Below are 16085 nucleotides of genomic sequence, written 5' to 3'. Positions count from 1 at the left end.
TTACTGACAGAGTTTCAGAGTTATAAATCACACAATGCCAAGTTATAGTCCAACCATTTGTTTATTTATTTCCAATTTATTTGGAATCTCTAGCTTTCGAAGCGCTGCTTCTTCATCGGGAGCAGAGTCATAACACACACACTCTTTCACAACAGGATTGCAGTGTCATGGGATGTAATATTAAACAAATGTAGCTTACCTCTGTCATCTTTTAGAATGACCATGTTCGTTTTGATTCCTTCATATGTAAATCCCAAAACTTTTTAAAAGTTATGTTCTCAAGGTAGGTTTTCACAATAGGTGTCATCTCAATCAGATAATGCATTGAAGGTGTTAAGTTAAAGTCTGTATCTCAATGTTACATCAGACTGATTCTATTTCTAAAGTGGGAGCTACAGCGTTTTTGAGCAAAATAAAATGTAATTCTGCAAGTACAAATTCAACCCACAAACTTGTATGTGTGTGTGTGTACAGGCGAAACCAAGTGATTGTGTCTGTGTCTGTGTCTGTGTGTGAGTGTAATGGGGTATAAGGCTGTGAGAGGGTGTGTGTGTGTGTATACCAGGGAAACCAGGTGATTGTGTCTGTGTCTGTGTAATGGGGTATAAGGCTGTGAGAGGGTGTGTGTGTGTGTGAGCATTTGAGAGAGAGTGGATGTGTATGAGAGAGGGTCTGCATGAGTGTGTTGGTGTGGAGGAGCATGTGTTTGTGTGAATGCGTGCTTGTGTGCGTGTATGTGTGGGAGAGTGTTTAGTCTAGTGGGGTCACCTGTAGTGTGATGTGAACCCAAAGTCATCCCCATAGGTACCAAACTTGGCTATCAGCCTCTGCCCAGCCACTTTCCATTGTTGCCTGTCCTGAAGTCTGCCTTGGAGGATGGTCACCCAAAGGTCCGAGGCTGACTGTCTTGGACTGCTGTAGTGTTCTCCGACTGGGAGGGAACATTCCTGGCTGGTGATTGTGCAGTGTTCATTCATCCGTTACTGTAGCCTCCACTCGGTCTCACCAATATACCATGCCTCAGGGCATCATTGCCTGCAGAGTATGAGATAAACAATGCTGGCTGAGTCACGTGAGTACCTGCCGTACTCATGGTGGGTGGTGTCCCCACGTGTAATGATGGCAATCGTATCGTCACTTTAACACGTCTTGCATCGTCTGCCATGACAGGGTTGTATCATGTTGCCCTGAAGGCCAGGCAGTTTGCTGTGAACAATGATCTGTTTAAGGTTTGGCGGTTGTTTGAAGTCGAGAAGTGGAGGTATGGGGAAGGACTTGCTGAGATGCTCATATGTTGCGGGCTGCAAAGAACATGACATAGTGTTTCGGCTCCCAAGTAGTACTGGACAATAAAGGGAACCATATTGGTTACAGCTCATGTCTGTCTCCTAAGGAGGTCATTACAGTTTCTCGCTGCAGCACATTGGAACTGGCAGTTGATGAGTTGAGCATTGTACCCCGTTCTTATGAGAGCATGCTTGTGTACTTCCAAGTGTCTGTCATGTTCCTCCTCACCTGAACAGATCCTGTGTATGTGAAGGGCTTGCCCATAGAGGATGGTTATTTAATATGTTTCGATAGAGAAGTGTAGCACTGTCAGGTTATCCGTGGGTTTGTGGTACAGAGAAATGCTGAGATACCCATCCTTGATAGAGCTGCGTGTGTCCAAAAATGAGACAGATACGAAAGAGTAGTCCATGGTGAGTGTGATGGTGGGATGAAACTTGTTAATATCAGTGTCGTTAGTTCAGTGACTCCTTGCCATGGGTCCAGAGGAAGAAAGATCATCAATATATCTGGTGTATAGTGTTGGTTGGAGGTCCTGTGTAGGAAAGAAAGACATAAGACTATGGGGTGAATTTGCATTTGCAGAATTATATTTGTAGATACATTCTATTTTGCTCAAAAAGTGCACAGCTTGTAGGCAATCACTCCATGTAATATCTTATAAATGCCTACTTTGGAAATAGAACCAGTCTGACTCAAGACAGGCTCAAACCTCACACCTTTCATACATTGTCTGAGCTGAGATGTCACTTCTTTTTATAACAACTTCAGTTATCTTGAGACTGTGACTTAAAAGAAGTTCTGGGATTTATATATTAATGAACTGAAATCTGAAACCCATTCTAAGATGAAACACTTCAAAGGTTTGTTCAATATATCATTCAATGTCCTTTTGCTATAAATACTCTGTCTTATGATCCTGCTCCACAGCTACCCAATGAAGGAGCAGCGCTCCAAAAGCTAGTGTTTCCAAATAAACCTGTTGGACTATAACTTGGTGTTGTGTGATTTTTAACTTTGTTTCTAATGAAAACAGCCCACACCTCCCACTGGTGTCAGTAAACTTTACAATGCTGAGGAAATGATGAACCTGCAGTTCTGAAAAATGAACAATTTCGAATAATACGAGCTACACATTGACTGCTCCTTCAATTAGAAACCTCGCACTGGAGATAGAAAGAAACGAGCAGCTTTCAAAGAAAAACCTGCTGGATCGTATAGCCTTCCACGTCTGAGTCCTTCGGTAAGTTCAGGTAACCTTTATCGTGGCAAAAGTGAGGATTGCAGATGCTAGAGATCAGAGTTTAGGTTAGAGTGGTGCTAGGAAAGCACAGCAGGTCAGGCAGCATCCGAGGAGTATGCAAATCGACATTTCGGGCAAAAGCCCTTCATCAGGAATCAGCTTTTGCCTGGAATGTCGATTTTCCTGCTCCTCAGATGCTGCCTAACTTTTATTGTGACCCACTTTGTTACAGCTTCAGATCTCCCCAGCAAATAGGCATAGAAAAAGTAGCTTATTTGCATTTTTAACAGCTCAAGGTCAAAGCGTACACACTCCCCTGCACCCCACTTCCTTCACTGTTGGTCAGCTGAGTTATCCCTTTGTAATTGGATCCTTGGTACAGCCGTAACCCGGAGGAAGTATTGCCTCACTCAGCAATTGCAACCCATACCTTGTCTCCAAGTAAGATTCTCCCCGCTCATTTGCCGAGGGGCTGTCGAGAGTCAACCAGGCTGCTGTGGGTCTGGAGTCACGTGTAGACCAGACCAGGTAAAGCCTGCAGCTGGGACGACTAAGTGAATCCTTTCCCACAACAGCAGTTTCCTTCCCTAAAACATGAGTGAATCAGATAGGGATGTTTTTCACATCGTGAGGTTCTGAACTCCAGGTTTCTGACTGACTTCCAACTCCACCATCTGCTATTCAAACTCAGGAGTCCCCAGAACTGAGTTATTAATGCAGTCGATAATGGCATTCGGCTGAAGCTCCTTCAATGGCAGGTGAACTCACTGGTGTCTCTGCAGGTGGGAGAAGCGGGTGAAGCCCTTCCTGCACGGTGAGCAAGTGAATGGCCTCTCTCCGGTGTGGACCCGCTGGTGGGCCAGCAGTGTAGATGACCGAGTGAACTCCCTCCCGCACATAGAGCACTTGAACGGCTTCACTTCCACATGAACCCGCTGGTGCGTCTGCAGATGGCCCGTCTCACTAAATCCCTGTCTGCACACGGATGTCTTCACATCCATGTGAACGCGTCTGTGGGTTTCCAGCATCGATAGGAAAGGGCATCTTCTCCCACACTACCAACATTTCCACATGGGGGGAAGCTTTCCTTGTGTCACTCTGTGTTTCAAATTACAAACGGAAAGGGTACACAGTCTCTCCCCACCGTGAGGGGTGAGATTTTGATCCTCGAAGCTGAGTAAATGGTATGAGTAACTTTCCACAGTTAGCGCATTGAATCTCCCTCACTTAGTATTCTTCCTGCCACACGAGTGTACAAAATTTCTCAAGCAGACAAAGGGAAACAATTCTTCTCGATGTGAATGGCTGCTGATATTAAAGTCCCAGTGAATCAAGTGGCTCTGTCAGAAGTTGATGTATCTTTTGGTTTCAGATTTCTTTCCCATGTTGTCCTGCAAATAAAATCACAAAATAAGTGATCACGGTCAGTACAGTCAAATGAACATAACATCGGTGACAATTCCTGTAGATTGCCAGATACCTGCTGATCATATATTATCCATGACACAGAAACCCTCAAACACTCATGCAGTCAGGTCGCAATAAGTATATAAAGAGGAAAACTTCATTTAGGTGACAATACCTTCCTACAAAGGGGCTGGAAATGGAGCTAAGTCAAGGTTTTGAAAATGAAATGTCAAGGGTGCTTCAGAAAAGAAAGCCAGTAAAGTTGCTGAATGACTTCCTGCTGACCTATTAAATAAAAATGATTACAAGAAATACAGGATGTAATTCCGGTACAATATTAGGTGAAAATTCATAGCCATGCAGCCTGTACAAGAGTGAATATCAGATATACACTATATGAAGCAATCATAAAATCCCTGCAGTGCAGAAAAAGGCCATTTGGCCCATTGAATGCATTGGGTGTAGGAGTTGGGAGGTCACGGTGCAGCTATCTAGGACACTGGTTAGGCCACTTTTGAAATATTGCATTTGATTCTGGTTTCCCTGCTATCGGACAGGAAGGATGTTGTAAAACTTGAAAGGGTGAAGGACAGATTGATAAGGATATCGCCAGTGTTGGTTAATTTGTGGTATCGGGAGAGACTGAATAGGATGGGGCTGTTGCCCCTGGAGTGTTGAAGGCTGAGGGTGACCGGATAGAGGTTCATACAATCCTGAAGGGTGGATAGAGTAAATAGGCCAGAGTGGTGGTGGAGGCTGGTACAATTACAGCTTTTAAAAGGCATCTGGATGGGTGTGTGAATAGGAAGGGTTTGAAGGGATATGGGCCAAATGCTGGCAAATGGGTCACTAGACTTATATAGGATAGCATGGATGTGTTGGATCAAAAAGTCTATTTCCGTGTTGTATATTTCTATGTCTTATTTGATAACAGATGTTTTATTTCTGTTGATGAAAGTATTGTTATAAATCAAGCTGGGTACTAACACTTTCTTGTTTTATTCCCTGCTATTGTTAAAGTACAGATTTGACACGGCCTACGGAAGCCCTTATGGACTCAGACCCGTAAGCCTCTCTTTCTTGGTTTGTCCCAAAGATCGTACTCTTTGGAAGTCTGGAATAAAAACCTCTTACAGACAGTTTAGTTTAATCTTAGTCATCCCCTTTATTCACTAGTAGCATCACCGTTACAATGTAACATTGATAACCATACGCTAAACTAACTAGGTTCTAATAACCTAGGAGTGTAGGGTAGCAGCTCTTCAAGTGCCCCAGCAGGCTACTCCAATGTACTGATACAAAGTGGCTTCCTTTATACAAAAGTTTATAAAAACATTGCATGTTCTTAATTAGACAGATAACAGTGAAAGACAATAATCCATAAGGAAGAGAAGTTAATTGACAGATCTGTGTGTGCTTGACTGATCACTCCTACAGGCCTTGAGCTATCCATCAGGTAGGAAAAACAAATCCAACTGAGTTAGGCATCTGGTGCCGAGATAAGTTCCTATAAAGAAGTGCCAGTCTAAACTAAGTGGGAGATGTCATAAGGTAACCTTGCACAGCTCGCATGTCTGATACAATAATTTTTTATTTCAAAAATATATTCATAAAATAATTTGATGGTCTGTACAGTTGGTCATGCCATACATATGTAAACATTTACATACAAAGATCAGGATTTATCATTTTTATATACAGGTCTGTACATTTTTCAATCATATGCCCATATATTGAGCTGAGGTGTCAGCAGAGCCCAAATGACTGCATGGGCCCCCTGTTCTTCATTAGGCAGGCAGAAGTTACACAGTGGTCTTTCCCCACCGCGCCTTAGTGGCAGCTGCCCCAAGCTTCAGCGCATCCCTCAACACGTAGTCCTGGACCTTGGAATGTGCCAGTCTGCAACACTCAGTCGGGGTCAACTCCTTCAGCTGGAAGATCAACAGGTTTCAGACCACCCAGAGAGCGTCCTTCACCGAGTTGATGATTCTCCAGGCACAGTTGATATTCGTCTCGGTGTGCGTCCCGGGGAACAGGCCGTAGTGCATGGAGTCCCGCGTCACGGCGCTGCTCGGAACGAACCTCGACAAATACCACTTGCATTCCTCTCCAGACTTCCTCTGCGTAGGCACATTCCAGAAGGAGGTGTGTGACAGTCTCGTTCCCCCACCCCCACCCCCGCAGCCGCTTCTACGGCAGCGTGCGGTGCGGCAGAGAGTCCGGGCGTGCATAAAGGATCTCACAGGTAGAGCCCTTCTCACCACCAGCCAAGCCATGTCTTGGTGCTGGTTGGAAAGTTCTGGCGATGAGGCATTCTGCCAAATGGCTTTGACAGTCTGCTCAGGGAACCGCTCGATAGGATCCGCCCTCTCCTTTTCCAAAGGGTCTCAGGGACACTACGTGCTGACCACTTCCTGATGGACTTGTGGTCAAAGGTGTTTTTCTTCATAAACTTCTCCACGAAGGACAGGTGATACGGAACGGTCCAACTACTCGGAGCGTTCCGCGGCAGCGAGGCCAGGCCCATCCTTCGCAACACCGGGGACAGGTAGAACCTGAGTACATAGTGACACTTGGTGTTTGCGTACCGGGGATCCACGCACAGCTTGATGCAGCCACACACAAAGGTGGCCATCAGGGTGAGGGTGGCATTGGGTGTATTTTTTCCCCCGTTGCCCAGATCTTTGTACAGCGAGTCCCTTCAGACCCAGTCCATCTTTGATCACCATATAAACTGGAAGATGGCCCAGGTGACTGCAGCGGCACAGATTCTGGGAATAGGCCAGATCTGTGCCATGTATAATAGCAATGACAGTGCCTCACACCTGATGACCAGGTTTTTTTCCGTGATGGAGAGCGACCGTAGCTTCCATCGGCCCAGTTTCTGCCTCACTTTGCTGATACGCTCCTCCCAAGACTTGGCACGTGCCCCAGATCCCCCGAAACAAATACCCAGCACCTTCAGGTGGTGGGTCCTGACGGTGAAGGGGATCAAGCAATGGTCGGCCCAGTTCCCGAAGAGCATGGCCTCGCTCTTGCCTCAGTTTACCTTGGCCCTCGAGGCCCATTCGAACTGGTCACAAATGCACATGAGTCTGCGCACGGACAACGGATCCGAGCAGAAAATGGCGACGTCATCCATGTACAGGGAGGCCTTAACCTGCAGGCCCCCGCTGCCAGGAATAGTCACCCCTCTCAGGCTTGCATCCTTCCTGATAGACTTGGCAAATGGCTCTATGCAGCACACAAACAAGGCAGGAGAGAGAGGGCAGCCCTGCCTGACTCCAGATCGGACTGGGAAGCTATCTGATTCCCACCCATTGACCGTGACTGCACTGACAATGTTGGTGTAGAGCAGTCTGATCCAATTGCAGATTCCCTCCCCAAAGCCCATTTTGGAGAGAACATCTCTCATATACCTGTGCGATATCCTGTCAAAGGCTTTCTCCTGGTCCAGGCTGATCAGGCAGGTGTCCAAACCTCTGTTCTGCTTGTAGGCGATCGTATTCCTGAGGAGTGCGATACTCTCAGTGATCTTCCTGCCTGGCACAGCACAGGTTTGGTCAGGGTGAATCACCGACCCCAGAGCAGACCTGACCCGGTTGGCGACTACCTTTGACAGGATTTTGTAATCCGCATTCAACAGTGAAATTGGTCTCCAATTTTTGAGTTCCTCCCTCTCCCCCTTCCGCTTGTAGATGAAGATGATGATGCCTTTCCTCATGGATTCACTCACGGTACCTGCTCGAAGCATACTGACATACACCTCCAGCAGGTCCTGGCCAATCAAGTCCCACAGAGCGGAATAGAGCTCGACCGGTAAGCCGTAGCTTCCGGGAGTTTTATTCTTTTCGAAGGACTCGCGGGCCTTGGTCAGCTCGTCCAGAGAGTTCAGGTTACCTTCATTGCAACCCAACTTTGTTACAGCTCCAGATCACCTCAGCAAAAAGGTGTTGAAAAAGTAGCTGCTTTTTAAACAGCTCAAGGTCAAAGCACCCCTCCCCACCCTCCACTTTCTTTACTGTTGGTCACCACTGACTTGTCCCTTTGTAATTGGATCTTTGTTACAGCCTTAACCCGGAGGAAGTATTGCCTCACTCAGCGATTTCAACCCATACCCTGTCTCCAAGTAAGTTTCTCCCCGCCCATCTGCGGGGAGGGAAAGAAGTGGGAGGAAGCAGGTGGAGTCAACTACACTGCTGTAGGTCTGCAGTCACGTGTAGGCCAGACCAGGGAAAGGATGCAGCTGGGACGACTGAGTGAATCCTTTGCCACAACACCAGTTTCCTTCCCTAAAAAGGACGTGACTGAATCAGAATGGGGCTTCCCCCCACCCCGCTCGATGGTTTCATTGTTAGATTCTGACCTCCAGATTTCTGTCCAAATTCCAAATCCGCGATCTGCTGCGGTGGGATTCAAACCTGGGAGTTCCAGAACTGGGTTGATAGCCCAGTCCATAATGGCACTCGGCAGTCGCTCCTTCAATCCCCCTGTGATGGCACATGAACTCCTTGGTGCCTCCGCAGGGTGGCTGCCCGGGTAAAGCCCTTCCCACACTCGGGGCAGCTGAAGGACCTCTCCCCCCTGTGGACCCGCCGGTGCTTCACCAGGGCGGAGGAATCGCTGAAGGCCTTCCCACATTCGGGGCAGCTGAAGGGCCTCTCCCCCGTGTGGACACGCTGGTGCTTCAGCAGGTCGGAGGAATTGCTAAAGGCCTTCCCACACTCGGGGCAGGGGAATGGCTTCTTCCCCGTGTGGACCCGTTGGTGCTTCAGTAGGGTGGAGGAATCGCTGAAGGCATTTCCGCACTTGGGGCAGCTGAAGGGCCTCTCCCCGGTGTGGACCCGCTGGTGCGTGCGCAAGTTGCCCTTCTGAGTGAATCCCTTCCCACACTCAGGGCAGCAGAAAGGCTTCTCACCGATGTGGATCCGCTGGTGGATCAGCAGGACGGACATCTGGGTAAAGCCCTTCCCACACTCGGGGCAGCTGAAGGGCCTCTCCCCTGTGTGGACCCGCTGGTGCTTCAGCAGGGTGGAGGAATTGCTGAAGAGCTTGCCGCACTCTGTGCAGGGGAACGGCCTCTCCTGCGTGTGGACCCACTTGTGGGTCTGAAGGGAAGAGGAATCGTTGAAGGCCTTCCCACACTCGGGGCAGCTGAAAGGCTTCTCCCTAGTGTGGACCCGCTGGTGCATCCGCAACTTGCCCTCCTGAGTGAATCCCTTCCTGCACTCAGAACAAGTGAATGGCCTCTCCCCAGTGTGGACCCGCCAGTGGGTCAGGAGGGTGGAGGAGGTGCTGAAGGCCTTCCCACACACAGTGCAGGAGAACGGCCTCTCCCCCGTGTGGACCCGTCGATGGGTCTGCAGGTCAGAAGAATAGCTGAAGTCCTTCCCACAATCGGGGCAGCTGAAGGGCCTCTCCCCTGTGTGGACCCACCGGTGCCTCATAAGGGCAGAGGAATTGCTGAAGGCCTTCCCACACTTGGGGCAGATGAATGGCCTCTCTCCGGTGTGACTGCGCCGATGAATCTCCAGGGCAGATGGAGCACGGAAGCCTTTCCCGCAGTCACCACACTTCCACGATTCCTCCTCGGGGTGGGATTCCTCAGGTTTCTCCATGGCCGAAGCTCCAGCTGTACACAAATGCGTGTAGAGCCCCTCCTCACCGTGAATTCCTCTTTCCAGGCCGTAGAGCTGTTTCTGGCTTCACACTCAAGTGCGCTGCAACAGTCGGGTCTCTCATCCAGTCCGACTGATGCTGAAAACGTACTCAAACAGGAACCAAAAAGCTTTGCTCTTCCTCATAGAATCACAGTAAAAAATTATTGCAGTCTCGATGGATTGACTGACCGTCAGATATTGATGACAAAGTGAGGATTGTAGTTACTGAACAGTCCGTGCTGAAACGTGCGGTGCTGGAAGAGCACAGCTGGTCAGACAGCATCCGAAGAGCAGGAAAGTTGACATTTTAGGCATAAGCCCTTCATCTGTTAATTTTGAAACTTCCGTCCTCAGATCGTCAAATACTCTGTAAAAAGAGATTACAAAGTCATCAGCGTCAGTCCAGGGTAGAAATTCAGAACAAGCAACTCTACTTTCAGGGAAACATTCTTTTCTTTAGATATTCCACAAAATTGAAAGCACCATCTCACTCTCTCCCTCTGTTCTCACATTAACGTCCCTGGGAAGTGGGGGGGAAGGAGACATCAAAGCATTAACACCGACACCAGAGAGAAACTGAACATACAAACGTGGCAAACGTTAGTAAAAAGCCAGATTCATAGAGATATACAGCACAGAGACAGACCCTTCGGTCAATCTCTTCCATGCCAACCAGATACCCAAAATCAATCTAGTCCCATTTGTCAGCACTTGGTCCATATCCCTCTGAACCCTTCCTATTCAAACACCCATCCCGATGGCTTTTAAGTGCTCTAATTGTACCAGCCTCCACCATTTCCTCTGGCAGCTCATTCCTGACATGCATCACATTCTGCATGAAAAAGTTGTCCCTTAGGTCCCTTTTAAATCTTCCCCCAACTCCGCCTTAAACCTATTACCCTCTAGTTCTGTACTTCCCTATCCCAAGGAAAAGACCTTATCTATTTGACCCTATCCATGCCCCTCATGCTTTTATAAAAAGTTGACGTTTCAGGCATAAGCCCTTCATCTGTTAATTTTGAAACTTCCCAGGACTTCAGACTCTGGCGCGATGGGGAAAACAGCCCCATCCCATCCCTCCGTCCCTCCTCACCCGGGTAATTCAGACACATACCTGAGTTTGCAGAGTCTGCCCCCCGCCCTGGAATCACTCCAGTTGCTACAAGTGAACAGATGTTACCCCCACTCCCTCCCGGGATGAAGAGTTGCCCAGAGGGAGGGAGTTTCACTCTGAAACTGACAGGGCCACTTCCGCGTTGTGACGTCATAGGTGAAGCGATGGGGCGGGGAAAGGCCGACAACAGCTCCGCGCACTGCGCCTGCGCAGCCCTGCAGTTTGCAACAGGGTAATCCCTTCCTTTCAGAGAATTCCCAGAGTGTGGAAGCAGGCCACTCGGCCCAAGGAGTCCATACCGACCCTCCGAAGGGTAACCCATCTCCCTACCACCCTGACTAATGCACCTAACGTGCACATCCCTGGGCACTACGGGTAATTTAGCTTGGCCAATCCAACCTAACCTGGACAAAGTTAAAAATCAAGCACCCAACAGGTTTATTTGGAAGGACTGGTGTTAACAGCGCGGCTCCTTCATCAGGTGATTGTGGAGAATAAGGTCACAAGGCACAGAATTCATGGAAAAACATTACAGCGTCATGCCATTGAAATTACATATTGAACAGACCGGGATTAAGTATTTCATCGTTTAGAATGGGTTGCAGGTATCAATAATATGTAAATCCTAGAACATCCTGTCAATTACGTGTGTGCATGCATGAGGGAGAAAATTGTCTCTTTCTGTGCTGTATATCTCTGTGTCTATATGATAACAGATGCTTTATTTACGTTGGTGTAAATATTGTTATAAATCATACTAATAGTTATAGTTACTATTACTAAATGGGTACTAATAGTTAGATGTAAGGGAGAGAGTCCTGGGAAAACTCTATTTCTGGTTTACTTCCCAATGAACAAACATTTGAGCGCAGCATGGTGGCTCAGTGGTTAGTACTGCTACCTCACAGCACTAGGGAGTTAGGTGCATTAGGTAGGGGTAAATGTAGAGGAATGGGTCTGGGTTGGTTACTCTTCGGAGGATCAGTGTGGACTTTTTGGGTGGAAAGGCCTGTTTCCATACCATAGGAACCTAATCTAATTAAGCTGAAGGACCTATATATTTTTAAATTTTGTTTCATTTTTCTTGTTTGATTCCATGGTATGACTACACTCGTGTCTGATTGGTTTGAAAGACTGGGAGATTGTGCGTTGGGTCTCAATTCACTGAATGTTTTATTGTTCCAGAAGGTGGAAGGAATGGGGGGAATGGGGAATGGGGGGATGGGGTCAAAACCTCAGCAGAAATCCAGCAGAGCTGAGAGCAGACCCACATCTTACTCTGTTGGAACAGGAAAATCAACAGAGGATAGAGAAACCAGGAGCTGAAATCCGAGCTGACACCAGATTACTCTGTGATCTGTGCTTTCATTAGCACCTCTCCCATTATCCTGCTTTCCATTTGACTACCCCCTCAATATTCAGAATCCAATCCTTGTCATTCTGAAGCCATATCTCCGTTAGGAGTCTCAGATCATAATTATTCTCTTCAATGTGTGCAGTCGATTCACTCGCTTTTGTTACAATGCAGCACACATTCAGATACACCGTTTTTAGTTTCAGTTTTTGTGATCTTTAGAATCCAGTTTTGATTGCTGGTATATTTACTCTCGTTGTCCCTTTCTATCATTCTCTGATGTTAATTCTCCAGATCACGACATTGCTCACTGGCCTTGATTTGGATTGGCCGTGCTAAATTGCCCATAGATTCACTACTCTCCAGGAAAAGCAGTTCCTCCTCATCTCTCTCCTAAATCTACTCCCCCTCATCTTGAAGCCTGGTCTCATCTACCATCAGAAATGACTGGATAGGGTATGGCTTCATCCCCACAATTCAATGAATTTCCACTTTCCAGGATGTCTTCACTCACTCAGTTGCTGTCTCACAAACGAAAGATTTCATTGTAACTTCTTCTGTTCCAAATCAAGGCAAAACATCTTTGAAAGCTGCTCTGAAAGTCCAGTCTTCACAACCACACTTCTGCTTTCACCAAAGACGATTACAGACATATAGCACGGAAACAGACCCTTTGACCCAACTCATCTGTGCCAACAAGAAACCCTAAATTAATCTAAATCATCTGCCAGCATTTGGCCCATATCCCCCTAAACCCTTCCTCTTCATATTCCCATCCAGATGCCTTTTAAATTTTGTAGTAATTGTATCAGCCTCCACCACCCTCCGTGAAAAAGTTGCTCCTCAGGTCCCTTTTAAATCATTCCCTCTCACTGCAAACATATGCCGTCTAGTTTTGGACTCACCTAACCTGGGTACTCACCCTATTCTGCCCCTTATAAACATCTATAAGGTCACCCCTCAACCTCCAATGCTCCATGGAGAATTTCCCTGGCCTATTTAGCTTCTTCCTGTATCTCAAACACTCCAACTCTGGCAACAGCCTTGAAATCCTTTCTGAACCCTTTCAAAAGTTTCACAACATCTTTCCTGTAGCAGGAAGACCAGAACTGTACACAGTATTCTAAAAGTGGCCTAACCAATGTCCTGTACAGCCACTCCATGACCTCCTAAGACTCACTTTCAAGGAACCATGAACCTGCACTCCAAGGTCTCTCTGTTCTGTGACACTCCCCTTCACTGTGTCAGTCCTGCCTGGATTGCTTGACCAAAATGCAACACTTCACATTTCTCTAAATTAAACTCCATCTGCCACTCCTCAGCCCATTGGCCCATCCGATCAATTCTAATTTACAGCAAACTCTTTTTCCTCTCTAATTCCCTGGAAGCTGAAAAATCTCCATCCCACGCAATCTCCCTCCATTCTCACTTTGTTGAACCTAATTCCTGCTGCATCTCATCCTGAAGGGTCTGGTTCATGCTGATGAACAGGGGTCACAAAGCTAGTTCCTTTTTTGGACTAAAAGCTTTTCCCTGGCTCAAGGAGACGCTCTCTGAAAAAAGAGAGGTAATAAACTGGCCAGGTTCTGATCAGTCTGGTTTGAACAGAGATGAAAAGAATTTTGAGAGACCTTTTGCTTATATCTAAACAGATGTGACTTCAGGCCAAATTGGTCATGTTTTAGTTTTAGTTCAGTCTTGAACTGGTTGCAAGTTCAACAGGGAGCTGTGTGGAAACTCTCTCTCTCTCTTTCCTGTCTCTCAACTTCAACCTATAAGCATGTGTCCCATTTATAATGGGTTTCAAAGGGAGTTGGCTTATTGGGACAGTTGTGTATATTCAGAACAGCATAACTGAGTCTAGTTGGATAGGCTGAGTTCTGTAGGGGTTCTTTATTCTGATCTTTGTGTTGCATTGTGTAATTTTGAGAATACATTTTTGACTGTTTTAAAATCTAGTAGTCAACTGAGCTCATTTACTCCAGATAATTTTCACTAGACACTGACTAAACCAAATTACAAAGTTATGGTCTGGGGCTGCCTGCTTAAAAATGTTTTGAGTGGTCTGGATTAGTCCTTAACACAGGCCCACACACTCACTCAGGGGAGATTTAATGGAAACATACAGAACATTGAAAGGCCTAAACAAAGTGGGCATTGGGAAGATGTTTCCATTAGTGGGAGAGACCAGGAGCTGAAAGGGACTAGAAAAGGGAAGACCTTTTAGAAGGGAGATAAGGAGAAACTTTTCAGCCTGAGAGTGGTGAATCCATGGAATTCATTGCCACATGAGGCTGTGGAGGCCAGTTCACTGAGGATATTTAAGACTGAGATAGATAAGTTCTTGAGTATCAAGGGTTACAGGAAGGAAGTGGGAGAATGGGGTTGAGAAACATATCAGCCACGATTGTGTGGTATGAGCAGACCTGATGGGCTGAATGGCCTACTTTCTGCTCCTCTGTCTTATGGTCTCTTGCTGTCTTGGACACAGAGTGAGAGAATTGGGAGCAGGAGTAGGCCATTTGGTCTTTTGAGCATGCACCCAGCACCGAACAGATCATAACTGGATATGAATATACCTACATCTAGGTGGATAGGCTGGGACATTTTTCACTGAAGCACAGGAAGTTGAGAGGTTACCTATGAAGTTTATAAAACCAAGAGGGGTGTCAATTAGGTGAGTGGCTGGTGCTGTTTCCTTCAGGTGGGGATTTCAAGATTAGGGAGCAAACTTTAAGGAGAGAGGAGAAAGATTTAAAAAAAAGACATGAGGAACAACTTTTTTTTTGAAAGAAGTGGTGTGTCTGTGTGGAAATCAAGTCCTGAAGAAGTGATGGATATAGGTACAGTAATAACATTTAAAAGACATTTGGATAAGTACATGAGTAGGAAAGGTTCAAAGGATATGAGCCAAACTACGTGGGACTAGTTTAGTTTATAAATATAGCCAGCATGGACTAGTGGAACTGAAGTGTCTGTTTCTGTGCTGTAACTCTGTAAACTGTTTCTGGTCTTAAAACCATTATTTTGCCTTCCCCAATCACCATCCACTTCTTTGTTGTTCAGAAATCAGATGAACACAGGCTTGAATATATTCAATGACTGCCTGATCACAGAAAGCCATCCCAATTTCTGAATTCCTGCTAATATACCACTTGCCTTGCTGATTGCTTGCTACACCCTGTCTGACAACTGGCAGTGACTGGTGTGGAAGGTTGCTGAGACCCCATTGTACATTCCACACATCATTCCTGATGAAGGGCTCGTGACCAAATCACCAACACTCCTGTCACTGGATGCTGCCTGACCTGCTGTGCTTTTCCAGCACCACACCTTTTCGACTCTAATCTCCAGCATGTGCAGCCCTCACTTTCTCCACAGCCCAGTTTATAACCATCCTAAACAATGACTTTTTTCGGCATTTTCTTCCACAGCAAAGGCAAAATCATCACATTGTGTTAATGCGTTTGCCAATGGAGACAGACCTGGACCAACGTTTGCAGAGTCTGTTCCCCCAACCCCCGATTCACCCCATTTCCTTTCAGCTGCTGCAAGTCAACAATTGAAGCTCAGAATTTAGAAAAGAAACTGAAAATATAGTAAGAAAAGAGAGTGCCGTACTCACAGATGTTGGACAGAGGAAGGAGGTTGCAATCTAGACTGAAGTTCAATCTTCATTCGGAGAGAGGAGCAACAAAGCAACTTCCGAAGCTCATGTTCCAACTTCCGCATTCAGACAATAGGGGCGCTCTGATTGCAGGAGGACCAGTCTCTTTCCGGTCCTCCAGTGCTTCCTATTGGTCCATCAAAGAAGGGCGCGAGCCGTGTGCGCGGACACCGAGCAGCTGGCGGCGCAGTTTTTTGCTGACTCCGAGGAGCATGCGCAGTGCTTGCTGACAGAGAGGCTGGAGATCCTGGGAGCTGGTGTTACTGACAGGTTTGAAGTGTCCAAATGCCAGGAGGAGAAAAAAAGGCTGGAGCCACTTTCTTTTCCCCATCTGTGGCTCGACTTCTTAGTCC

General features: G+C 46.8%; 1 protein-coding gene across 5 annotated transcripts; it reads right to left on the bottom strand.

Moving 5' to 3' along the window:
• Positions 1-57: 57 nt before the first annotated feature.
• LOC132807879 (zinc finger protein 239-like) lies at positions 58-15740 on the bottom strand. 5 transcript variants are annotated; one of them, XR_009642010.1, is made up of 4 exons: positions 15691-15740; positions 8304-9964; positions 2961-3921; positions 58-1822 (listed from the first exon to the last, which is right to left on the bottom strand). XR_009642010.1 is itself a non-coding variant. In XM_060821825.1 (2 exons), the coding sequence occupies exon 2, from the start codon at positions 9553-9555 to the stop codon at positions 8419-8421; it is 1137 nt and encodes a 378-aa protein (XP_060677808.1). In that variant the 5' UTR covers positions 9556-9964; positions 15687-15735; the 3' UTR covers positions 5078-8418. The 5 variants fall into 5 exon arrangements, 1 of the variants encoding a protein (XP_060677808.1); XR_009642012.1 differs by having other exon boundaries at positions 9787-9964; XR_009642009.1 differs by having other exon boundaries at positions 15687-15735.
• Between the last annotated feature and the right edge of the window lie 345 nt (positions 15741-16085).

Source organism: Hemiscyllium ocellatum (assembly GCF_020745735.1).
Source record: "Hemiscyllium ocellatum isolate sHemOce1 chromosome 27 unlocalized genomic scaffold, sHemOce1.pat.X.cur. SUPER_27_unloc_26, whole genome shotgun sequence".
Taxonomy (NCBI): domain Eukaryota; kingdom Metazoa; phylum Chordata; class Chondrichthyes; order Orectolobiformes; family Hemiscylliidae; genus Hemiscyllium; species Hemiscyllium ocellatum.
Note: the sequence above shows the minus strand (reverse complement) of the source record. Positions and strands in the feature narration are given on the sequence as shown.

Bases quoted from the DNA above. Each gene is read 5' to 3' on its own strand.
- LOC132807879 (XM_060821825.1), bottom strand. From the start codon at position 9,555: ATGGAGAAACCTGAGGAATCCCACCCCGAGGAGGAATCGTGGAAGTGT.